The sequence below is a fragment of the Diadema setosum genome, chromosome 9 (genome assembly GCF_964275005.1).
Source record: "Diadema setosum chromosome 9, eeDiaSeto1, whole genome shotgun sequence".
NCBI lineage: Eukaryota > Metazoa > Echinodermata > Echinoidea > Diadematoida > Diadematidae > Diadema > Diadema setosum.
The window spans coordinates 3,133,213-3,159,579 of NC_092693.1; the positions used below are offsets into that span (position 1 = coordinate 3,133,213).

Consider the following 26,367-nt stretch of genomic DNA (forward strand, 5'->3'; position numbering starts at 1 on the left):
AGCATGACCATTATGATAATTAATGACAAACGCACCAGTTAGTATCTTTATAGAAAACCGCAGATACTTGTTCAGTTTGAATCGCTGAAATGCAACAAACGTCTGGTAAGAGGCTGTGATCAAAGCTGTCGCGTACTGTACACAAACCCACGGCGCATGCATGCTAAACCATACACTGTGGGCGGATCAGATTTATTATACACAAATTACGTCTATTAGCTGGGGACCGAACGAGTGGCCCGACTGTGTATTGCGAAATTTGTGTCGCTTACGATTTGTCCATGAACTGTGGTGCGATCTCTCGTTAAGACAGACTACTTTCATATCTATCTTCAAGAGGAATAAGTGGATATAAATTGTTTTCATGTGAAGTTCGAAATTTGTGAAATATAACCGCAATGGCAGGGGAGGTTCGCTCGCGAAGCGACAGGCTGCTCGCCCCAGCCAGCGCTCATCACAGCCGCGGTAATCTCTCCGTGTGTTATGTGTGTGGTGCACACAGAGCGAACTGTCAGCTGCGAATTCGCCCGTTTGCTAATGAGCCTTTCTTCCCGTTTTTAGAGCATCACGAAGCATCACCTGGCAGTTATGTCCATGCAGACGGTGTTGTGGATGCCTGCCGTGTTTGCTATGCTTTCCTCATTCAGCAATGGTTAGCCTTTGACAAGAACAACACTCCAATTCCAAAGCGGTTGTACTGGCTGAAACGGGCCGACTCTGTCGGCCAGCCGAGAAAGCTGGATACCCATCTCTTATCCACTCACCATCAAATGCGAGAGGAGATCTATTCAAGACTCAGCTTCGGCAGCATTCCAGGATTATCAACTCAAGAAGACAGTGGACGCAATAACGGGGTTATGGAGCCTTTATCAACAGTATCTACGGCAAATACAAACGGAGACACGAAGAGGAGGCATATATTTAACAGTTGGGATATAGAGATTCCTCCTGTTGCTGTGTGTTACGGCTGCGGCGTTTCCATTCCCCAACAGACAGTTTGCGTTGTGCACACGAGCCACTGGTCGAAATCGGAGTCGCCATACTTCCCATGCATTCTTGGTCATCCAGCCCCAAGTGGGGCAAAGCCCGTGGATCAGTTTGGCCGAGTGCTCATGTGTGAACTCTGCTCCGGCTATCTTCTGCGTCAGTGGCAGGCCTTGGAGAGGGAGAACGTGCCTCTCCACGAGAGAGTCTACCATCTCCGCTCTACTTCCGCCGCTGCTGCTGGTGGCAGCACCAGCGGGATCACGCGTGACGGGGATCCCCCTGGCGATCCGCGTGACGGATCAGCTGGGATATGCACCTGTTGTTACCTGTGTGGAAACGCCGTGCCACTCGGCGAAGCTCATCTCATCCACTCTCGCAGATACAACTCGGTCGACCCCTTCTACCCATTCTTGGCAAAGCACACTGCTTCTGTAGGATCCATGCCTCTTTCTTCAGAGGGTGCTGCCAGGGTATGTGGAGCCTGCAACAAAGATCTTGATGAGCAGTGGAATGCCCATGAATTGACAGGAACCCCAATGGAAAAACGTGTTTACCGCACCAGGAACCAAAGTGAGCTGAAACTGTCTTTATCCACTGTCAGTGGTTTACACACTGAGGACAGTAAAACAGAAGAAAAGGTACGTAAACATAAGTACGAGGTGTGTTACTTGTGCTGTGAGATAACCAGTCCAGCTGGAGTTCAGCCAGTTGACACCTGTGCACCAGAGGATGAAGATGATAGGGATAAGATGTTCTTTCCATTTTTGGTTAAGGTGAAGCGCCCTCACAAGGCAAGAAAGCCAGACAAAATGGGTCGCGTGCTTGTTTGCAATCCATGCTTCAATCAGTTGGAACAGCAATGGAAGACTTTCCAGCGGCAGAGCATCCCGCAGAATGACAGACAATACTTGATCAACCCTCCTGGTAAAAGTGATACAAGCAAGCCAAGCACCTACTCCAACAGACCTGCTAGCCCAATGGATGTGGTCAGAGAAACTGCCTGTTTCCTGTGTGGTGTACTCTGTAAACCTAGAGATCAATATCGACTTCATTCATTCCCCCGACGCAACCAACAGGATCAACAGGGTAGCGTCCCCTTCTTTCCATTTCTCATGAAGCACAACCCACCAACCAGTGCCACTCCCATCGACACAGCGGGAATCGCAATCACCTGCAAGTACTGCTACATCAATCTCAACACCCAGTGGCACGACTACGAGAAGTCGGCCGCCTTTGCCGACAGCAACAGATGGCTTCGCCGATACAGCGTCAGTGGGTTCGTCTGCTTCATCTGCTCGCAGGTGGTGCAGCGGGATGATGTCCGCAAAGTCAGCACCAAGGAGTTCCCCTGCATACTGCGTCACGAGCGCCCAACTGGCGGGATCATCATGGAGGATAAGAGTACGGTGCTGACCTGTGCAACCTGCGACTTGTCGCTGTACACACAGAGGAAAGCCTTCGACCACCTTGATGTTCCTGAAGATAAGCGTGCCTATCAACTCACTCAACTGGTTGCCTCTGCAGATGACGGAGGAGAGGTAAGATCTGTTTTTCTAGTCTTGTCTTTGTTTTCATTGTCACTTTAACCAATGCTACTAAGCATTCTCTGAATTTTGGAGTGGGAAAATCAGACAATTCTTGTCTGTAGAGCAAAGATTGGTTTTAGGGGAAAATATCTTTTCAATGAAGTCCCAAGATGGATTAGACATGACACTGTCAGTGGAGAACCTGTTGGCAAGTAATGCTGTTAAAAGTTTGTGGAAGTAGCAGCCTAAACTTCGCTTCACTGAAATTATGATGATTGTCATGGTAACACTTAAGATGTCTTCCACTAGCTCATCAGCAAACTTGAGACAAGGGTTTCTTTTTAGTTGTGGGACAAAAGAAAAGTGAAAAGGAGAAAAAGAAAGTCTTAAAGAATTCTCCATTGCGAACAATATTTGCAGCACTGTGAGTTTGGATTAATTGATTGTGGTGCCCCAGTGATAGGATCCATTATCATTGACTTCACCCTTTACCTCAGACACACACAGCTTGGACCTTCAGTGAGTCAGCTTGTTAAATTTTGTTCCAGAAGTAAATCTGTTTGCTGAATGTCCTGATGTTCACGGACTAACTGATTTGAATTCAGGGACAAAATCATTGCCGAGTACTTAAGGATGACTCCCAACTTTAAAGGGGGATCCACAACAGTGCAAGAAGGTGAAGGCAATTTCATTATAAACAAGGCATGAAAATTTTTGGCAGTAAGTGGAGTACTTCAAATGCGGTGATGAGTATTTCACTGACAACATGGTACATGGAAGACCCCAGCAGTGATCATTGTTCAAAAGGGAAATTCTGATTAGAAAGAAAGAAAAAAAAAAAAAAAACGTTTTCTAGGCACAACAGTATGGAAAAAGAAATGATCAAAAGGAGATAAATATCAAGGAAGTTATGAAATTGTGAAATTTTACCTGTTTTTACAAGATGGTTTTTGAACAGCCAAAATTGAATATAAAGTGAATGAATTGATGTTGTGGTCACTTCATAACTTTCCATACAGTTTGTACACAAACTGGACATTGATATTACATTGTATTTTGTTTTGTTTTTTTTTTGAAATATGCATCGGTCTCATATCCTATATCTGACTGATCATTATTATGAAGAACTAATTCAGGTAGGAAGAACATCATATTTTACATTTTAATTGGAGAAAATTTCAGTTTTTTAGATTTTTTTATACATTGTCAATAAAAAATTGTGAGGTGACACCATCAGCTCACTTATTTGCATCTATATTCGCATCAACTGTTCAAGACCCATCTTACAAAAATCAGTGAAACTTCACAATTTCATAACTTGAACCCTAATTTGTATTCAATTCTGATCAAATTTCACTGAACATTGTGATCCTAAAACTACTCTGTCTTATCAGACTCATATTTGAACTAGTCCATAATTCCCCAAAAGGACTTGCTTATTCACCAGTCTGATAACTTTGTTTTGCATCTTTTAAAACTTTGTTGCTTTCTGTAAACTGCACTTCACTCCGTACACTCCCACCAGTCTTCCTTGACCTCATTGGTGCAAGTATGCCACTCTGCTGTATTTTGACTGTGGTGTGTGTGTGGATTTGTGTGATCATACCGAAGTGGCAATCGAGGCATGCTTACCATTTTGACAATGTGCAGACAAGCAAAGCTGATTGCAGAGGCAAGTCTAAAATTGCATTTAGGTAAATGTCTGAGAAATGCTGGAGTGCAGAGGGTAAAACAATGTTTTTTTGTTGGTTTTATTTGTTTGTTTCAATTTTTGTTTGTCTTGTTTTGTTTTGTATTGCTGTTGGTGTTTATTTTTTGTCTCCAACAATGCAAATCAAATGCCCGATTCCTTATGTTTTGGATCCCCCCCCCCCCCCCCAGCTGCCCGGCAGTGCCTAATTTTCAGGTCCGCCTATTGACAGCAACCTGTTCCGGTGTAAAAATGCAATGCGTGCATTGGTACACATATCATATGTGGAAGAGCATGTTTTGACAAGGTTGGAAAACAGATTCAGCTGTTCTAAGACTTCCTTCTCCTGCAATCTGTGGGGGTGCTGTGATTTTCTGTTTAAAGTTACATAATATGTGTGCAGTCTCCTGCATACACAGCTTCCCTGCATTCATTTACCAATTGTACCCTCACCTGGTTGAATTAATTGTTCTACCCCAGAGTGACTATTGATTGGGCCTAATCCCCTCCCCTCCTGGAATGTCTTGGTACAATTGCTGCTTGTAAACTGTAAGAGAGACATCACAGTGATGAATACCACCAAACCGAGTAGCAACCACCCACTTTCTTTTTTAAGTGATAGGAGAAATTGTTCAGATACACCAAGTTTTTGCATTTTTTTCCCATGGCAACATGAATCTTGTTTGTGGGAATAGACATGAAAGTAACTGAACTAATTTCAGTTATGATGTTGAGCTGCTGTGAGATACATTTTTAATACAGATTATAAACAGAGAGAGGATGTGGGAGAAAAATTGAAGATACAGTATTCAGTTCCAAAGAAGGCGGATGAATGAGAATGAAATTGCTACAACATTTATCTGAATGTTGGTCTTGTGAAGCATTCATTCGCTCATATCACACAGTGTTACATGTGAGTAGTGTATGATTTTTCCGTAAATTAGGGGGGAGATACTAAATATTGCATACATACTTGTGGAGTCTTATGCCATCATAGCACTCGCTTATACTTGCCATTATTTGAGAGCGAACAGCAAGATGTCCTCAGAAATGTTTATTTACCTCGGAACTAGAGGGGAAGGTACCTCTGCTGCACATCTGGATGGAAATTGTGGGAGCCTGTATATTTACAAAGGTCGGAGGTCATTCCTATGCTAGCAACCTTTGCATGTCAATCTCCGCACCCTGAGCCCGGCAGATCCTTGACTGCCTGAGAGTGAGACTTGGGACAGAAGCTGTGCTCGAGGTTTACCCCGGAGGGATCGCAGATGCTTTGTCTCTCTACCTGGAACTGCAAATATAGGGATGAAGGAATTTTAAGAAATATCTTGTTTTCTTTTTTTCGCAGAAACAGGTTTGAAACCAGTTCTTCAGTTTCAACCCCTGTCTGTGTTTGTTACCGTAATACTGTTACTCAAGTGATAACACGTTTTAGCCACTAAATTGAAATGAGTAGTGTGCAGGCCATGTATTTCAAATATACTGTGATTTAAAGTAAAAATATTGATGATATTTAAGATTAAATCATAATAATGATATTGATTTAAAATGGTTATAACAACAATCAACAACAATAATACTGATAAAACAACTAATCATGAATAATGACAAAAACAATAACAATGAAATATGGAGAATAAATCAAATCAAATCAAATCAAATCAAATGAAGATAATGAAAAAATAATAAGAGCAGTAATAAAAGTAGTGATAGTCATTACTGCCCATTCCTTTTTTTGTTGTTGTTGTAAGCATGATCATGTTTGTCAAATTCATTGTGATGTATTGTATCTTTGTTTCATGGTTTGTTCTTAGTAGATATGGCTGTGCAGAAATTAAACAAAATTAAATGAATTAAGTCATCATATACCGTATATCATTCTTATTATTGTAAGAATCAAATCTCAAATAAAGGCTGTAGCCTATGCCACACACTAATTTGACCCCCCCCCAAAAAAAAAAATCAACTGCTGTAGCATCACATCTCAAATTTATCACACAGTTATCTTTAACGGAGTAATTAATTTGTACGAAGCTGAACAAAAACACCCTCAGACCAAAGGCAGCAGTGCACTTACTGGTTATATACTAGATTAATGAAGCATTGTGCAACATAAGCACTTGCCCGATTGCCCGGGGCAAGCGAAAAATCAAATTCGGGCAAGTGTTTTTGAACAGTGAGAACAAATGATTGCCGGAATTGGGCAAGCAAAGTTTTGAAGCCACCTTTTTTTTTTCCTTTTATTCCCCCCAACAAGCCCACAAAGTCTACCATACAGAAGCCCAAGACAATGACTCCTTAGTGATGCAAGACACTTCATATTTCACTTCAGCAACTTTCCAAAACTTACAGTGTACATGAAGCAATGCAATGCAGCAACAACACTTGACTGGACCAAGTTTGTTACTCCATTGTTTTGAGAATCAGTATGCCCTGTTTATTTAAATGATTGTGTTTTATGAAGCCCTTGACTTACACATGATTTTCTATATTACTTCCTTGTATTTTGGACTTTTTTTGGGGGGGCAAGCAAAATTACTGTTCGGGTAAGTGTTTTGCAGCAAATTTGACGATATGTTTGCCCGACCGGGCAAGTGGTTAAAAAAAGTTATGTAGCACCCTGTGAAGAATATGCATTCATGTCCCTATATTAAAGTATTATTACCAGCAAGTCTGTTTTTTCTTAAAGCCCCCAGAAATAAAACATAGTTGACATCCTCCCTAAAATTTGTGAGATTATCAAACATGAATACAAAGAGTGTTATAGGAAAAAAAAAACAGTGGTAATGGATGTATTGACTTGGGTTAAATATTATAGAATTATGAGAGGTTACATTGCCTTTTGATGGGAAATCAGGGAATAGTTCCCCTTCTCGAAATTGAATAGCAATTTTAGTTGATGGAGATATATTTTCAAGAAACTGGTGTACAATTCTATGTAATGAAATTGCTACACAAATTACATTTTGTAAAGCAGTCACACCAAGATGCACACCAAATCGCTATGCAATGTAATTCTAAGATAAGGAAATCATACAGAGAATTACACTTTATCCTGACAGGATTTTTTTTTAGTTTACTTCTATCTGATTTGAATCATTTTGGGGAAGTCAACAGTATTCAGTCTTTTGAAGTAAGTGCAAGTGTTTAATTAAGGTGACTTTTTTTTTTTTTTTTTTTTTATTCACTGCATTAGAATGCAAGATATCTTTGAAAGGACAACCGAGGAAAAGGATTTAAAAAGTAACTTTCTCATAAGGAGATGGCGATGGTACATTAAGATTTGATGGCCAGGTCTAAACATTTTGTGATAGGGAAATCCATTCTCAAATGATGTCACTCGAACACACACACACACACACACACACACACACAAATACCATTCATGAAGAGAAAACAGAAATTGTCATGAACTGCCTGCATCTTCACATTCTTGAAGATGAGGGTTTTCAGAAAATTGAAACATGAGACAAAAGGAGAACAAATATCTTAAAAGGGATGGTATAGTATTAGTTGAGGTGAGGATTCAGCTTTTAACATTTTGAGAGATATCTAGAAACCCCTCTATGAAATGTCAAAGAGCACACAATTCTAAGGGGAATTGAAAGTTTATATGATGAAAAATTTTGAAATGACTTAGATATATCCAAAAACAATGTAAAACGAGATATGAAACTCGTCAGACTGACGAGTTAGGTGATACGCTTGGGGTTATCAGATGTCGGTCATCTGTGATCGACAAAGAAAAGAATGTGATATAGACACCTTGAAGTTATAATTGAGTTTGCATGCAAAACCGTTTCCCTAACCTCTCGGCCACGGGACATCCACGGAAATGGTAAGGCAAAAAAGAAATGTATAGATATTACAGGGAGAAAAGTCAATGCCCACTCAACCAACGTGGCCGCGTGAACATGTATTGCATTGCTAGACGGAAATGCGGCCTTGTAACTACTGATGTCGCTATGCCATTTCTGGCAACTTGGGAAAAATACGTGCCGTAAACATAAAACCTATAATCGGCTGGTTTTGATACCTTGCCTTTAATCACAATTTTCAGTGTGATGACGTCATCAAAGTACAAAACAATGATGTGGTCTTGAAAGACAATTGTTCAAAGTACAACACCTTCGTCGTCGTCATTACATATTATGATCAGTTTGACAAAGTCAGCCTGCAAAATTTTGCAGCAGTCGAAGCAATATGGTCTCCAACACAAAAAAGAGGGATATGGTGTGTGTGTGTCTGTGTATGTGTATAGGTGCGTTTATATACGAATGTGATTTCTACATGGACGATATATGTAATACAAAATTGAAGAAAAAAAAAGTAAAATAGCTAAGTAATTTGTTTCGTGATCTTGTGGGGTTCGAACCCGCACGTGTGCAACCTCACGTCTCTGAGACGTCGCCTTTAACCACTCGGCCATACGTCTCGACGAGAAAAAAAAGAGGAACGTAAACTTATGTATGTGAAAGATGAATCAGGAATCGTTTTGTCCACATTCCATTCTCATTTTCAGTTTTAAACTGCAAAATTGTCAAACTAATAAGCAGATTTCAAAGAATAACATGCATGATTACTGCAGCTTATTGTCTCAGTTACCACACACTTAAGTTACAGAGGAAATGGAGCAAAATCATCTGAGATAAAGGTGCTTAAACGTTGTCAAGTTAATGCACATAAAAAAAAAAAATCACCTCCCATAGAGATAACACGTAAACTTGTCTGATTTTGAGTCTTTACCTTTAATAACAATTTGAAGTATGATGGTAAGTCTTCTTGAACCAAGAGTGTGGAACGCAAGCTTCTACGTGAAAGATGAATCATGACGATCACCCGTGACCGACACATCTTCAAAGGGATCAGTTATTAGAAGTGGAAGCCCTCGTGCCAAGCATATTGTCTCAGCAATTCCAAAGCAATGATACCCTTACATTTATGCATACCATAATTTCCCTCTGAAATCAATGGTAGGTATATTCATGTACAATTGCTTGCCTTGTCCATAAACTTTGCTTTACAAACTTTCAGTGAAACGTGTCATAACATAATTCTGTAACTCCATTAGCAGGGATTGACTTCATAAAGAAAGATATATCAAATTGAACGCTTAGCGCGTATAACTAAGGGGGATTTTAGCCTGATGCTCTGTTCTTCACTGCTCAGATACCAACAACACTCATTACCTACGGCTACGTATAGAGAAACAGCCATGACGAAAATAAGTTATTCCTTTTCTTTGGCAGATAGACACACAACCCCTTTAAACCACACTATAATTGACATGGAGGGACATGAAAAAGTTCATTACTACTACTGAACAGTGATGCCTTCTACTCATGTGGCACAAGATACCTCTATAGCAACATAAAACCTGTCTACAACTCCGTTATTGCGTCAAACAATAACATCCTGGAATTTCAAAGAGATGAGCGAGAGGCCATACACCTGGCCTAGAGTTAATTCATTCAGTTGCCATTCCTGCTCCAGTTGAGTTATGCAAATTATTTTCCGACCTGTCTTGTGACAATATAACAGGAACAAACGTAGAGAAAAGGAAAGGGAAAAGGAAAGGTGGCAAGCGGGGCACTGTACCAAGGGCAATTTAAACAATACGTATGATAAATGAAGCAAATCCAACCTAGAGCCTCCGACAAAAAAAAGAGGAACTTGAGCGACTGTGTGTCGTGGGGTAGTATAATTGATAAGATAATACGATAAATGACATCGATCGGAATAAAGCTGAACTGCCAAAAGAAACACAAAGAAAGAGAGAGAAAAAAATGATAGCGTCCTGCGGGTCTCGAACATCTCGTCCTAAGGTAGTGCATAATGACCATGCAGCGCGCTAAGTGACTATAAAGCCACACGGCTGTACCGAAGATTGGATGTGAAATTTATCTTCAATCTTTTTTATATATATATATATATATATATATATAATATATATATTTATCTTAAATATTTATACCATATACAACATGAAAAAGTTCATTACTACTACTAAACAGTGATGCTTTCCATTCATGTGGCACAAGATACCTCTATAACAACATATAACCTGTCTACAACTTCGTTATTGGGTCAAACAATAACAACCTGGAATTTCAAAGAGATGAGCGAGACGCCATACACCTGGACTAGAGTTAATCAATTCAGCTCCCATTCCTGCAAGTTATTTAAACATACATGTTCCTACCTATCCTGTTACAGTATAACAATAACCAATGAAGAGAAAAGGAAAGAGCAAACGAAAGGTGGCAAGCGGGACACTGTAACAAGGGGCAATTTACAACATTAAGTGTGACAAAATTAATGAAGCAAACCCAATCTCCAAACTCCAATACAAAACAAGGGAAATAGAGCAGCCGTGTTCACGGGTTACGTACACTTGATAAAGTAATACGATAAATGATATCGGAGTAAAGCTGAACTGCCGAAAAAAAAAGAGAAAAAAAAGAAAGAACGGATAAAAGTCCTGCGGGAGTCGAACCTCTCGCCTTCCGGTATGGCGTTATGAACAACCAGCGCGCTAACCGATTATGCCACATGGCTGTCCTGAAGATCGAGTGCGAAACTTAAATCTAAATACTATCGTGACAGTGTTGACTTGTGATGGCGCTATTCAACTTCCCACAAGTGGCAGCGTGGATTCGATCAATATACAGTTGCAAAGAAAAATTGGGAATCGTTCCGTACAGATTGCATTCTCATTTTCAGTTTTAAATTGCAAAATTGTCAACCTGATGAGGAGATTTGAAAACATAAAATGCATGATTACTAAAGCTTGTTGTCTCAGCTACAACATATTTATGTTTCAGAGGAAATGGAGTAAAATCAGATGAGGTAAAGGTGCTTAAACGTTGTCAAGTCAATGCATGGTTTTAAAAAAAATCACCTCCCATAGACATAACACGTAAACTTGTCTGATTTTGAGTCTTTACCTTTAATCACAATTTCTAGTATGATGACGTCATCATATTTCAAAACCATCACATGGCCTTGAAAGGCAAATGTTCAAAGTGCAACATATCTGAATTTTGGGTAATATTGAGCTTAAACAACAGAGATACGAGCAAATGAATGTCAGAAACAGTACCTCAAAAAAATCAATTCCACTTTTTTGATTTAAAATGACGATATGATGACGTCATCGCGTATTCCTGGCAATACTGATACTTGGAATGTTACTTACAATTCATATACTTTTGTAATATGCAATAGAAATATAGGGTCAACGGACGATTTAAAGAGCTATGGCGAAATAAACAAAGACATGTTTTTTCACTATATTTGCAGAAAGACGCGCACGCGGAATTTCAACTTTGACGCCAGTGCATTCCTTTGTTATAGGTCGTAATCGATCGGAAATCAATGGATATTATTACTCAAAGTATCAGGAATCCAAATCAGTCAAAAAAATTGCATTTTCATGTTGCTTACGGGCTCTGCGCGCGAAATTGCGCGGACGGACGCGCACGCGAGAAAATGTTTGAAACGCTTAAAATTGTCTGAAACTTCGAGATTTCCCATTGGGAAGTCGTTTTGAGCCTTTTAAAATTTTGACGCGCGCTTATGCGCGCGTAATGATGACCTGTGTAACTAGCGTTAAAAAGTAAGATAGAGCGTGACCTGAACTTCATGTCCACCGAAAATGATACAGAAATGACATCTAGTTATGAAGTTATGATCGATCATGTGACAAGGTCCGAAAATCACAAAATGGCGCCTAGATGACGTCATAGATATGTAACTGTCATGAAAACCTTATTGTGGCTAGATTTTGTCATGAGACATGTTGACTGAAAATGTCATGTTATTTCGTAATGTCATTCTTGAGATATTGACGACACAAAATTGTCCAGAAAGAAAGAAGAATAAAAAAAAATAAAGAGAGATTTTGACAATCACAATAGGTGATACGCTGATAGCGTATCACCTAACAAAGAGATTCTAATAAAAGTTGTGGCCTGTGGCATTTTCGTAGGATCGCTTTTTTTGATATCTCAGCCATTTCAAGACCAATTTTCCTCAAAAAAACTGTGAATTCCCCCGCTTCAGTGTAAACGCGCAAAAGGCCAAATGCGGGGCCAAAATTGGCCTCGCATTTGGCCTCGCTCTGGAGGTGGTCTCGGCCGCAGCCGAGCCACGGCCGAGCCCGGCCTTTTCTCAATGTAAACGCAAACTGGGCCAAATGCGCGGCCAATTTTAGTCTGGCTTCCAAACCCTCTGCCCGTACTATTTCGCTATTCAGGATATTAACCCCCTCAACGTCGAAAGCTAGTATAGTTTAAGGTGGTTTTGTCCTGCAAAAGATTTTTCCTTCGGCAAAGGCCTTTGCCTGAACGGCGACTTCGACGCCACGGAACCAGTTGGCAAAGGGTCTGAAAACCAGACTATACCAAATTGCGTTTGTAGTGGTGCAGAGCACCACTACAACAAAATATTGAAAAATTTGAATTAAAAGCGCGGCCGAGCCCAGCAGTGTAAACGGACAAAATTGCGAGGCTCGGCCGCGCAATTGAGGCCGTGCTCGACAGCGGCCGAGCCGCGGCTGAGCCCAGCCCCGCACTGTAAATGGGGTCCTAGTCATCAAAATCACAGTTCAGGAGACTATAATTTCTTATTTGGTGTGATTGATATGTGGAAATCAAGTAACATTTGACTATCTATGCAGTATGTCTGCTCAATCCTGATACATCATTTTATATTGAGATCACCATCTTGGGAAGATTGTGTTTGCAGAAATGTTTTGGATATTCTTACCTTGGTCTGGTTTATTGTTGTTTTTACAAGAATAAAGATTGTCTGCCTTGCTCGTGTGCCTCACCTACAATGCCTGTGCACAGTGTCATTGTGAGCGAAATGCAAATGATACATTCGCAATCATCATTTCATCCTCGCGCTTGTCGCCGAATCGCTGGAGGGGTCGTCGTGACAACTACTATGTTGCCGTAGCTGTGGGAGCAAGATGCGAGCAGGAATGGGGGTGGGGTAGGAGGTGGTGGAAGAGAAAGAATGGGGAAGAAATGGTGATGGATATTGATCAGTCAGTGGCCGTATGAATATTGACACATGTTAAAGGGAAGGTAAACCCAAAGAGCAATGTGGATTGAGTGAAAGCAGCAACATTAGTAGAACACATTAGTGAAAGTTTGAGAAAAATCGGACAATCGATGCAAAAGTTATGAATTTTTAAAGTTTTGGTGTTGGAACCGCTGGATGAGGAGACTACTAGAGGATATGACGTATGAGTGGACAACAATACAAAGAAAATATAAAGGATATTCAACAAAAATTCACTTTTCTAGAATTATGAAAGAGCAGTGGACCAACCGCTTTCAGAAAGCAGGGGGAATAATTGCTACCCTTAACATATGTCAATATCAAGTTGATGGAATTTGTAATTTTCATGAAAAATGGATTTTTGTAGTATTTTCTTTATATTTTCTTGATATTGTAGTCCACTCATACGTCATAACCTCTAGTAGTCTCCTCATCCAGCGGTTCCACCTTTAAAACTTTAAAAATTCATAACTTTTGCATCGATTGTCCGATTTTCTTCAAACTTTCACTGATGTGTTCTACTAATGTTGCTGCTTTCACTCAATCCACATTGTTCTTGGGGTTTATCTTCCCTTTAAGATGTTGGGGGGGGGGATGGGGTGATAATTTGGAGTGGCCACTAAGTACAGTGTTCATCTAGTTACATCATAACAAAGTGCTCAATGGATCATCTCTGATGAATTATCAAGAGAAACTGGTCCTCAATTGAGTTTGTACTCTCTCGTAACAGGATGATGTAAGGCCGAGTCTACTCAAGATGGATGGCTCTTGTAGAATTCCATTGTTTGTCCTTTGTGAGTGATTCATCATTGTCACATTGCTTCTGGCTTTTTTCCATTATAGTCCGCATTTTGAATATCTTCGCTAAACAATTTATCCATGGATACACTGGATGATGTGCGGCATAGTTTTGCCAAGATTCTTTTCTAAGTCCTATCTTTGTATGTAGACATTATTAAAAAATGAACAAATAAACAAACAAACAAAATCAAGACAACTCAGGCATCGTGAACCTTTTAATAAGTGTAAAACCAACAGACTTTACAGACAAAGACAGACTTTACCTTTTCATCCCGTTTTGTTTGACATCGGCAAGTGATCTTTTGAGGTCCCGTTTTGTTTGACATCGGCAAGTGATCTTTTGAGGTGTACTATCGTCTGACAATTCAGGTACATAGCAAGTACTTAGCAGGGTTGGCCTTTTTTTTTATGACATGAATCAAATCACGTGAAAAAGCTGGAAATAGACAAAAGATATAAAGCTGTTCATACATTTAGCTTAAGAAAATAAGATGCACTTGCGTTAACTTGCCAGAAGTGTGTTTTTACAAGAGTTCTGAAGCCGTAAAATGTGAATCATTGTGGATGAATAGAATAGTAATTGCATGCAGTAGGAAGGGATGACAGAATTGTGCTAATTTTTCTGCAAACAATTGATATCCATGGTCCTCCCCTGGGGGCGGGGAAGGGGTCAAGAGGGTGGGGATGTATCTCCTAATATACTGTACATCACTCACCTATCGTGGGTGTCAGATACACAAAATGTATGTGTTGTGCTAATGCATTGTATGTAGAAGATGGGGGGGGGGGATGAAGGTGTTTGGATGGAGATTTGGTGAGAATAGAGAGCGAGTACAGAGGGATGGTGGGAGATGGGGTTATGTCGAGGAGGATCCATTGCGGATGTTGAATACAGCAAGCCAGGGAAGCACAACATGAGCTGTCAAGCCTGCGAACCCATCACCACGTCTCCCCAGAGCGATGCCTTGATTTGGTTTCTCCCTGCTGGCAGTTTGTGGAGGAGGAGGAGGAGGAGGAGGGAGGTGGGGGTGGGGGGGGGGGGGGATTGGGTGGACGGATGGAGTTTTCTTGACCTGGGTCCCAACGGGGACTGCACAGGGGTCAGCATGAGCAGATGTCAGAGAACTTGAATGAGGAGTGGATAGAAGGAGGAAGCGGTATGGGTGCTGGACTATTGACGATGCGGTGAGGCAATCAGCCATGTGGCTTGAAATATTGATTTGCCTCTTTTTTCACACCTCTGGAGAATCCTTAATTTGGAAATGAATATGGGCTTCTTCTTCTTTTTTTTTTTTTTTTTTTTTTGGTGCTGTTCATAGAGCCTGTTTATGAATACCTGTACACATGTGTAAAGGAAATGAACAGGATTTTTTTTTCTAAATTTATCAACTTTAGACTTGAAAGAGAAGAACTCAAAATCACATAGATTGTCTGGCATTACTCCTGACTTTTTCACTCCAATGTATGATTGGCAATCTTTACCTGTGTCCGTATACTTGTTACATCATATTTTTGTTTTGATATTAGTATGTCAATAAGAATTGTGTAATAAGATTTAACTTCAGATTCCTTTTTGTAGGTATGCACATTTCAAGCATATACCATGAAAATTAATTCTTTGTAAAGTTGAATGTGTGTGTCATTGTTAGGGAGTAGTATATTTCATATAAATTTAGAAGAGAGTAAAGGGTCCTATGAACCCACTTGCCTGGTTGCCTGGGGCAACTAAAAGTCATTGTTGGGCAAGTGATTAAGGGCTTGACATTAATGTTGGCCAGATGGCCAAATTTCCAAAAAGGCTATCTTTTGGTGGCCCGATCGGGTACTGAAGATTCAAAATGGATTGTTAAGTTTATGTTCATCTTAAGCCACTACATTTCCTTTTGGGACCACCAAAACTTCAGACTTAAAGAGAAAAAAATATATGTCAAGCCCTGTGATTAGAAAGGGCCCACATGTGTTAAAAGTATGGGACCCTTTGCTAATGTTTTGTTTGGGAGAGTGAAGGAAATACTTCTTGTAATGCCATACAATGTTTTTGAAATGACTGTGATGATGTGTGTCATTATCAAATAAGCAGTGATTTTGGTTTATAATCCTAGAAAATAAACCCTGGCACATCTTGATTCATATATGAATGTATATTAAAACAGACAATATTAGATTTGTCTGTCTCTTTATAAGTGGGCAACTGAAGAGAGGTAAAAAACATGATACTCAGTAATATAGTTTTCCATTCCACGAGCTGCCCTCTTTATTTGAATGCAAAAATCAGCAAAATCTCTCATTTTCATGTCAAATTAATGGTGGAGTAATGCATGTATTATCAGTACCGCTGTTCAAAAGATAACTTCCGTCTACAGTGTAGATCTTTTAAATGGAAGAAGGTGCTTCTTTGAATGGCAATGCATGTATTTCTGCATCTATACAATTTTGTAGGTCTCCCTTCATGGAGACCAGGGAGTGAGAAGATGCATTAATCGTAAGCCACCCCACCCCTCGAAAAAGTCAGAAAAAAAGAAGAATGTGCAGGACATTTCTGATGATGAGCAATCTGCTTTCATGTCATGGAAGATGGAAATGGCTTGTGTACAGGTGTTTTCAAGTGGGCTTCCATAATGCAAGCGTGATGTGTGGGGTAGTAAGACATACTTTACACATCCCTTTCTGTGGGGAGAGAGAGAGATAGAGGGAGAGAGTGGTAGTGAGAGAGCGCATGTATTAGCAGCTGATCGAGCCCCAAATTACACACCAGCCATAATTATGTGCAGTGTGCCATCAATAATTGTCCAGACATTATTACATGTTTCCATTAGGGGGAGGCCGCCAATCCGTATTGTTGTCTTGCCACTTCCATCACCAAGTCCCACACAGTCATGGCTTCCCTTTCTGATCACCCATCCCCCCTCTCCTCTTTCCTCTTCCCTCTCTCTCTCTTTCTGTCCCCCCTCTGTCTCTCCCACGTTCTGTCGATCTCCATCTCACAAATGTCCTTCTCACTGTCTTTCCTCTCGACTACACCTTCCCTAATGCTTCCTGGGCAATGCCATCATCTCTTTTGATGTACAAAGACCAATGCTGTCTTTGGTTCTTCATGTTTCCTGTTTTCTCTTACCCATTTAGTATTGATCTGTCTGTCATTCTGTCTGTCTGTATTCTGTCTGTCTGTCGATTGCTGTCTCTATTTCTGTGTTTGCATCTGTGTCTTTCTGTCTCTCAGTGTCTCACATTAATACAGAACAACATGACTCTGCAAAACTACATTTTATTTTCAAAACCAGAAGTACAGGTACCTGACAAGACAAGATACTTTTGTGCAAGAGGTGAAGGAATTATGTTATTTGTTTGTTTTTTTGTTTTGTTTTGTTTTTTTTTTGCAAGGGCCATTCAGATAAACTATACATGTGTGAATAAAATCACAAATAAAAAGCCTCATCACAACACAAACTGTATGTTACAATGAAATTAGGAATACCTGAAACAATCTGTTCAGTGAAACCTAAAGCAAACCTTGATGGAACATACCAGTACATAGAAGTAATTTGATTATGCAGTTTGACAATGACATCAGTCACTACCTACAAGTAGAACCGTAAACGTCAATATTTTTGTATGATTATTTTTTTGCACTGAGAGGCTCAAAAATATATTCATGGTTTCTTGAATTCTTTCCTCATAATTGTCAACCCTTTCAAAATGTGCAGAGAAAAATTGTGAAGGTATTTTTGCGGGTCTTAGAATTTACGCTAGCCAAAAGTAGTATGAAATAAATATGCAAAAAATTGATATACCGCAAAAATTTCTGTGTTTCTGGTATGTGGATTAGACATGGCAATGGTGTCACTGAGTTGGTCACCCTTGTCGTGGAAATCTTTATTTGTTATGCAAAGTTCTGGAAAAGCAAGGCCGAGATTTCTTTTGATGTACATGAAAAAAAAATATAAATTGCATCTCATTACAGTTTCATATCTTCTCTGCTTCCAATACCCCTTTCTGTAACTCCTCTGGTTCGGGCAAGGCCCGAGCCAAGTCATTAAATTTTGAGTTTATGAATGAGTCGGGCCAAAGTGGCCCGGCCAGGAGCGGGCTATTTTGGTGCTGCTGAAGCTAGCACCAGGCGTGGGACAGGCTCGGGCATGATGCCGATTGAAGAGGTTATGAATGATAGCAGCGCCAGGCTCGGACCAAAATTCCTTGCACGACCAAAGGTCACAATTACCTGGCTGTGCCCTCCGCCGGAGCGCGCATTCAGCTACCAAGGTACTACACCTCCCTCACGTGGCCGAGTTCGTGAAGCGGTCATCGTAAAAGTGGTGCAACTCTGCTATAGCTACTGAACGCAATTTTTACTGCTTAGCGTGGGCCAAATTAGCTCGGGCCAGGAGCTGACCAAAAGTGCATGAGTTACCTAAAGAGGTATTAGTTCTACTTTGGCAACTATCATAAATTAGCCTTGGACCTGTTGGGCAACAGCTCTGGCTTTGCTGGAAAATCTTCACTGAGATATTATCATCATCATGGCACCTGCTAATGAAATTCTGATAATGTGAAAAGCACCCTCTAAACTCATACTTTCAATAACATTGTTTCATAATCACAACTTTATCTCTGAGACAAATTTGCTTGTCAGGAATGAAAATTGATTTACCTAAAATTTTAGTTCTTTATTTATTCAGTCTTATGGAAACAGGGTGGTGTCCTCAGTTTTTATATAAAAATCCATACATACAAGACTGACATAATAAAGAGAGTAAATAAGTGTACATGAAATGAATCATTCAAAATTATAAATGTGTAAATTAACTGTGTTGTTACATTGACTAGAAGAATAAAAAGAACACAAAAAAACAACTTAAACTGCTATACATGTTGATGCACAAACCATTTGCTCAGAATCCTTTGTATGAACATTTAGATGAGTGGCTACAGGTGCCAGTCATACTAAACCTTTAAATGTTGAGTTAATTGGCTGAAATGGCATTGCATGGTTGTCTGATAGGATGTGTATGAGTGATGACACATAATGAGGACATTTCAGATATATGCAGTCACTGTCTGTCCCACTACTCCGTCCTCTACTCTCTTTCTCCTTCTCTCTCTCTCTCCTGGTTTCCCTCTTTTACCGTGTTCACATTGCCCTAAAAAAAATTGTACCTGTGTTACACGGAGACAATGCCTAGATGTAACACCACAACAGTCCCGTAACAAGTGTATTCACATTTCTGGCGCTGTCTAGGAACAGCTCCGGTGCACTCCTGTGTAGTGCATTTACATTGCTGACGTTCGTCCTGCAGTAGAACACTTTTTTTAGCATGTTTTAAATCATTACCTCTCGTTGCATGGGAAAAATAAATGACAATCATACACAGAACTATTTCTACTGCGACTGCTCTCGTTATCAGCTTTTTATTGATTGACCAGCCCATTCATAGTATTCATTTTATCAGTGGCGGATCCAGAGGGGGGGGGGGGGGGGGCGTTACCGGCGCACCCCCCTTTATTTTTTTGTTAAAAACAAAAGAAAAAAAAAATGAAATGAAACCCGGAAGTGACACCAGAAATATTAATTTGGCCCCCCCCCCTTTAAAGAATTCCTGGATCCGCCCCTGATTTTATGGGTTATCTATTGTCTTGAAAATAAACGTCAATGATGCCACACAGTTTACTGCCATGTTTGCCATGTGGTGCGTGACAAACATGAATTACACAATGCTTCTTCAAATGGGAGAATCATAGAGATTTTTATTACCATATTTAGTCCAATTTATTGCCTACTTGATATCAATTATCAAAGTTTTCTGGTAAAACATGAATTGTCTTTGTCAATTAATCTAAGAACTAATTACATTGTTAGGTGTAGCTACGTTCCAATATAAAAATACCTTTCTGGAGAAATGACCAGCCCCCTCAAGACGGTATGTAAACAAGCAGCGTGTTTGACCTTTCAAACCTTTTGCAACAGAGTTGTATTGGGATGCATTTAATGACAGCCATCTTGGTGCAACACTGGTGTTGCAACAGGACGCACCTTAGTATCAGAATGTTACGGGACTTTACCGTGACGCACCACACCGCTGTAGTCTGTTACCACCCAACCCCGGTACAACAGATGTACAACGTGATTCGATAGACAACCAAAACATGTGGGCAATGTAAATGAAGCTTTTGAAGCTTTTTTTTCTCCCAATCTGTCCCCTTCTTTCCTCAATTTAGCTCTCAATCTCTTATACTTTTTTTTTCAACCTTTTATTCTCTCTCTCTTTTGAAGTGTCCAACTCTCTCTCTCCCTTTCATTCTCTTACTCTTCTTTTGTCTCTTTCTTGTATTTGTCTTCTTTATTTTTCTCTCTTCATCTCTGTAGTCTTTTTATCTCTCATTTTCCTATTTATCTTGTCTTTATCTTTCTCTCAGCTTGTTTCTCTTCCGCGTAGTATACTTCAATTGTATCTCATACACCACATCCGTGCTGTCTTGATATCATGGTGTACGTTCATACTCATTATCTTGGTAGTGATCTGGTTGATCTTAACCTAACCTATTGCCTTTTTGCTCTTGTTTGTAATTGACTTTGACATGGTGGGTTACAATGACTAAATTTCTTGGTATACAAGCATTAACACCACAGCTTAATAAAACAAGCTTGTTTGTTATCCATTTAGAAATTGTTCTCTCATAACCAGTGACTATGGAAGCTGTGATTTGCCTGTACTAGACAGGATGAAAATTGTACACTTCTGCTTTTACCAAGGAGCACATACATGTACTTCTTATATGTGAATGATTTCATTTCTGTAGCACTCATATTGTGGCAGCTAACAATGAAAATTCTACTCATTATCATACAGTGGTCCAGATAGCTGAAGTAGTCTACATCTTCTTGACCCTATTGTCTCCACCATTTCACCCCAGCCCCTCCCTTTTCGCCCATCACACCCCTCCTAAAGGTATCACCATCCACCCATCCCTACCTCTATGCTGACCCCCATACACCCCTCCCCATCTCCCCAAGTGCCATAGAATACCCCTGTAGTATTTTCATCTCTCTTCCCATTCTCCAACTCCCTCACGCATTAACCACATAATCTCCATCCACAGCACTGCATCGCCCTCTCTCCCTCTCACCTCAGTGAGCGCGCAGCCCTCTCTGCCCTGCCCATGTGTCCTTCCGCTCCAAGAAGGGCCCCTATTGAAAGTGTCCAGCTGTTGTGCGCGGCTCGCCGGAGAGCGTGGCATGAAAAACAGAACATGGGATAGAGAGAGAGAGAGAGAGAGACTGAGAGAAAAAGGATCTACTGCGGAGCGATGCTTCTCAATTGATTTGCTTAAATGAGGCCTGCAAAGCCATCCCCTAGTTCTTGCTCAATAATTAGTATGCCCCATCCAGCTCAGACGGAAGGTGAAGGAGGGGGGAGAAAAGGAAAAAATATCCTAGCTCACCAGACATCTCCGTAATTCGTATTGCACCAGCGATTTTTTTTTTCCCCCTCTGCGGCTGTCTGGAGGATAGGTTTTTTTTTTTCTTTTGAGGCATTACGGTGGGTGATGCGGACGATTCATCAGGCGAATGTGTGAGGGAGGGATGTTATTTAATAAATCTGGATTTCCGTAATGCTCTCCATACATGCATGTTAACAGCGTGTTGACGTTTAGGATGGTATGGCGACCATGGTATGCTGCCCTTGTCAAAGATTGGCAGAATTTGTGAATAGGAGAGAGGGCTACATGCACATGTTCCCCTTCCACCCATATGCATGCACATCTCTGTATACAAACTCACACAATTAAAGAAATGCCTATATGGTACATGCATACTATACCTACAGACAAACACAATTTTAACAACACAATATGCTGATTGCACACTTCTTTTTTCTTTTTTCTTCCATAGCACTAACATCCTTAATGTTGACATACATTTTGCCCAATTTCCTAGCACAGGTAGGAATCCAGTTAGGGCTCTTTTTTTTTTTTTTCAAATTACCATACTTAATATTCGCCAGGAATAAGGCGAAGGCCGCACTATATTTAGCATAAATAAAGCAGTACACTCAGGTTACGGCCTATATAAGCTAGCACTGCCAAATCATGATCTTTCCAACCCAGGGAATCACCTGCTTAACCAACACATATAATCATGTACATGGGACTGAGCAATGTGCCAATGAACAACTCGATATCAGCCAATGAATAACCTATGGTAATCAATCTTACAGACAATGATACGTTCTACAATCAAGAGACAACTTGTGTTTTGTCATCATCTCTTAATCACTGATGATTGCATGCCAATTTGTAGAGATTAAATGAAGTCTAAAACACAAAGCACAGTGATAGCAAAGAAGTTCGCATAGCCATAGCGATGATTGCAATACAGCTCTGCTCTGAATGCATCACACAATAAAACTGTCTCTTGCAAAACTTGTCCACAGCATCTTTTATGGCATTTGTGAATGAAAAAAAGATATGTGCACACTCTTTTATGTGAGTTTTGTTTCCAAATTTGATACATCAATATTAACCAAGTGAAAATTATAAAAGTTTTGATTGGAATAGAACCCCTCCACATGTGTTATATTTTTCTTTATTTTGTTGTCACCAAAGTGGGATGCAGTTTGTATGGCAGTGCAGCCTTGTCGCCAGTGGATATGATACACATTAAATTACCCTCAGCCTCTGATTAGACCATGAAAGTGATTGAAAACATGGCATTGAAATGTAGAGTGCAAGTTAATGGCATTGGTATCATGGCTTCATAAGCTTCCGACTGAGGGTCGCTACCTTGTAGACATTCAAATTTAAAACGTGTCATGTAATCTATCCAGTAGTGTACCATATGTCCCCCCAAAATTACAATGGAACCCTCCGCAACGATGACTTTAGAAATAGTGAAACAATCCAAGTACAATTCCAGGGTATGAAAATGAAGACCTGAATATAAGAACGACCGAAGTCCAATTTTTGGCCAAATTCAGTTGACATGGGAAATTGTAGCTTATGCATGTACTCATCTTGTGTATAAATGATAAATTCTAATTACCCCCGGAAGTGCCTGAAATAAATGATTTAAATCTTATATGAATGCAAGAATGAAGGACTTGGGTCATTCTTACATTCATATTATAGCACCCTCTCTCGTCCTTCTCTCATCTCTATAGCAGAATATCATGTATATGAATCAAAGAACGACCCAAGTCCAATATGATTCAAAGAACGACCCAAGTCCATCACACAAAATGGCCTCTCCACAATTAATGTAAATGTTAATTGTCATAATAATATATGTTCTAATTTGTATATGTTGCCTTCCCATCACAGTTAAATAGAATATTATTGTTTTTTTAAAGTTTACTTGAAATGGACTTCCATGGACTTGGGTCGTTCTTATATTCAGATACTCAAATATAACTCATTGCCCACATCTTACAGAAAACCTCATTCAATTTGCTGCAGTAGTCAAAGAGAAATGATGAATTTTGTAGGGCATGTTAGGGATCTCTTCCCTCCAAGTTCTGTCTATTGTGTTCACACATTAAAGGCATAATTTACCATTTGCAGATGAAACAAAAAACCCAGCATTAGTGCTTTAAAATAGTTCTAAAATGTGAGTTAGGGATAGAAACAACCACTGTCAAAATTTGAATCCGTATAATTGATGTTAAGTGTTGTTAAATACACAAAATGTGAACAATAGTTATAATACAAATGTTTCTAGACTAAACCGTATACAGTTATGGTTTATTGAGAAAAACCCGATATCTCCTTATATTTTAGGTTTTATTGCAAATTATATGGTAGGATGTTTTATGATACAACAGACCTACACATATGCATCAAATGTGATATCTTGAATATTTTTGAAATCACTGCTCCCAAAGGTAAACTGGGCCTTTAATATGCAGTTTCAAGAGCATCCAAGTGCTAAACTTGGAAGAATCAGACTCATGAGATGCTTAACAACAATCCAAATTTGCTTAACAACAATCCAAATTCTTTGTGACCGCTTAACCAAATTGACTGGGGGTTTCTGCAAAATAAAGCTAAGATGTTACATTTTAAGACCCAGAAGTAGCATTTAGACTGCTTAATCATATTGGGTGTTAGCAATGCACAAATCCAGTTGTAATTTTTTTTTTTGGACATACTGTATACTCTTATAGAAAGGATGTGCATTCTGAGGGCAGAAGGAGTGAAGTTTGGATTGCAATCTGAATCGCAATCTAAAGTTCATTTTTCAGAGCACCGTTCAAATGGGGCAAATTTTACTGAATTTTTGTGATGGAAACATTAATTCTATACAGCAGGTGTTCACACAGCGACTAAATTCCCACTAACCCACTCAATTTGAGAAGGGTTTACAGAATGAATGCTAGAAAACACAAGACATGCTGGATGCTAGATGAGCTGTTGCATCAGCAGGAACTTGTCCACAGCAGTGGGTGTATCAGATTCATAAGAAAGAAATCACACACCCCTGAAGAATATACGGTAGATGTTGGTGGGTGCGATGTATTGATGTTGAGATTATACACTGTCAATAATTTTGTTTATTGCAACTTGGTCTAATATCAGATGGTCTACTTCAAAGTTTGTCTAACACCACTACAGCTAAACTCATCTGGTCTACTATCAATTTCATCTAATGAACATTTAGTCCAATCCTCACTTGGTCTGATGCCCAGTTTGGCAAATTATCGTTTCGTCTAATGACCAAGTGGTCTAATTCTACTTCTGTGTCCTTGGATTTTTCTCCACTGCCGGTATTAGACCAAATGGGCATAGACCATGTGGAAGTAGACAAACTGGTGATGAGGCTAAGTGGCAATTGGACTTAATGGTCATTAGATGAACTGGTTGTAGCCGAAACAGGATTAGACCATGTGGGTTGAGACTAAATGGCCATTAGACGAAGTGGGAGTAGACCAAGTGATAGATCACCAATAATTCACTGTCCTGTAATGGACTTTTTGATTCTCAAATGTGAAAGCTGTCAAGTTTAACTCTGCAGACTGAGACAAAGAATAGATGAACAGAAGGCCTTCCCTCGTGGAGGGTACAAACCTGTCATATGCTGACTGACCGGTCAGAAGGAATCCCTTCATGTATGTAGCGGTCAGCTTTTTTCGCCCTCTAGACCTGCCCGCTTTGCTTCCCCCGAGTCATTTTGTTTCTTGGCAGCAGTGAGGGCAGCTATTACCGTAAGGTCCTAATTATCCGACAGCTCCTCTTGACTCGTCAAGTCATCTTTGTGTCCACCTGGGTACTGGGCAAGGAAACGCCGCGATTACATAACAGGCAGACTTTGGGGGGCAATTCGTCCCAGGATCACGAAATAGTTTCCTTCTTCCACTCGGCTTTAATGAAGAGACAATCTTCCTTCTGTTTATTGGCATGCGACACAGACAGTCATAGAAACATCAAGCCACGTGGTATTTAGCTGATTGATGGCTGGTGACTGTTAATGGAAGATGTGTCATGTTCTTCTATGTATTCATTTTTAATAAGCAGTGTTGCCTAAATGGCAAAGTTTTGCAAACCTGGTATCCATGTTGTGAATAGCTGATGTAGATGTACCACATATTTGTATGCTTAAAACCTGAAACCTGAAACTTGCGCATTGGAGCAGTCGACCTCTTTAGCAGCATGAAATTTTTGTGATTTGCCACTGGCATTCAATGCATTGTGTAGACAAAAACTTCTGTGTGCATTATACTTTTGCAAATCTTGGCTTTTGCATAATTCACTAAATTTTCATGCATGCAAAAATTTCTGGTTTTTCAATATGTCAAACTTAAATGCAATACGTGAATTTTCAGAGTCTGATCTACACTGTACTTCACCATGGCAGTATTCAATATTGAATCACACCTCAGCTTTAGAAGATGCAAGTTTATATTGGGATGTAAAGCATTGTATCATGATATATTACCATAAAGTATCAATAGCAAAAGTTATTTACAATAAGACAAAGCATCAATAATATTGATAACATTCAGTTTTTGGGGGGATGGGGGGGGGGGTAAAAAGTTTACAATGGTCCCGTTTGCATCTTACTTGACTCTTTAAGATGAAGGAGTCATTGGTTGAAATCTTTCTCAAAACATCAGCACATTTCCTGGTGTCCTTTGGCAAGCTGCATAGATCTGCAAGGCTCCTCTTTCCCTAACCCAGGGGGGAAATGAGAATTCTACTGTCACAGAATGTTACCACTGCCAATACGCTCTTCGATATATTGTAGCTGATTGGAACTATTCCAATGCATAGCACACGGTGGAAGTCCATGGGGTAGAACATCTG

The 26,367-nt window shown here is 39.9% G+C and overlaps 1 protein-coding gene across 1 annotated transcript in view; it reads left to right on the forward strand.

Annotated features, from left to right (window-relative positions):
- Window positions 1-398: 398 nt before the first annotated feature.
- The window catches only part of LOC140233551 (uncharacterized), a 228,468-nt gene continuing 202,499 nt past the window's right edge, over window positions 399-26,367 (forward strand). The window contains exon 1 of the mRNA XM_072313674.1: window positions 399-2,525. Within this exon, the coding sequence (XP_072169775.1) occupies window positions 399-2,525 (2,127 nt within the window). The remainder of the gene's footprint in view (window positions 2,526-26,367) is intronic.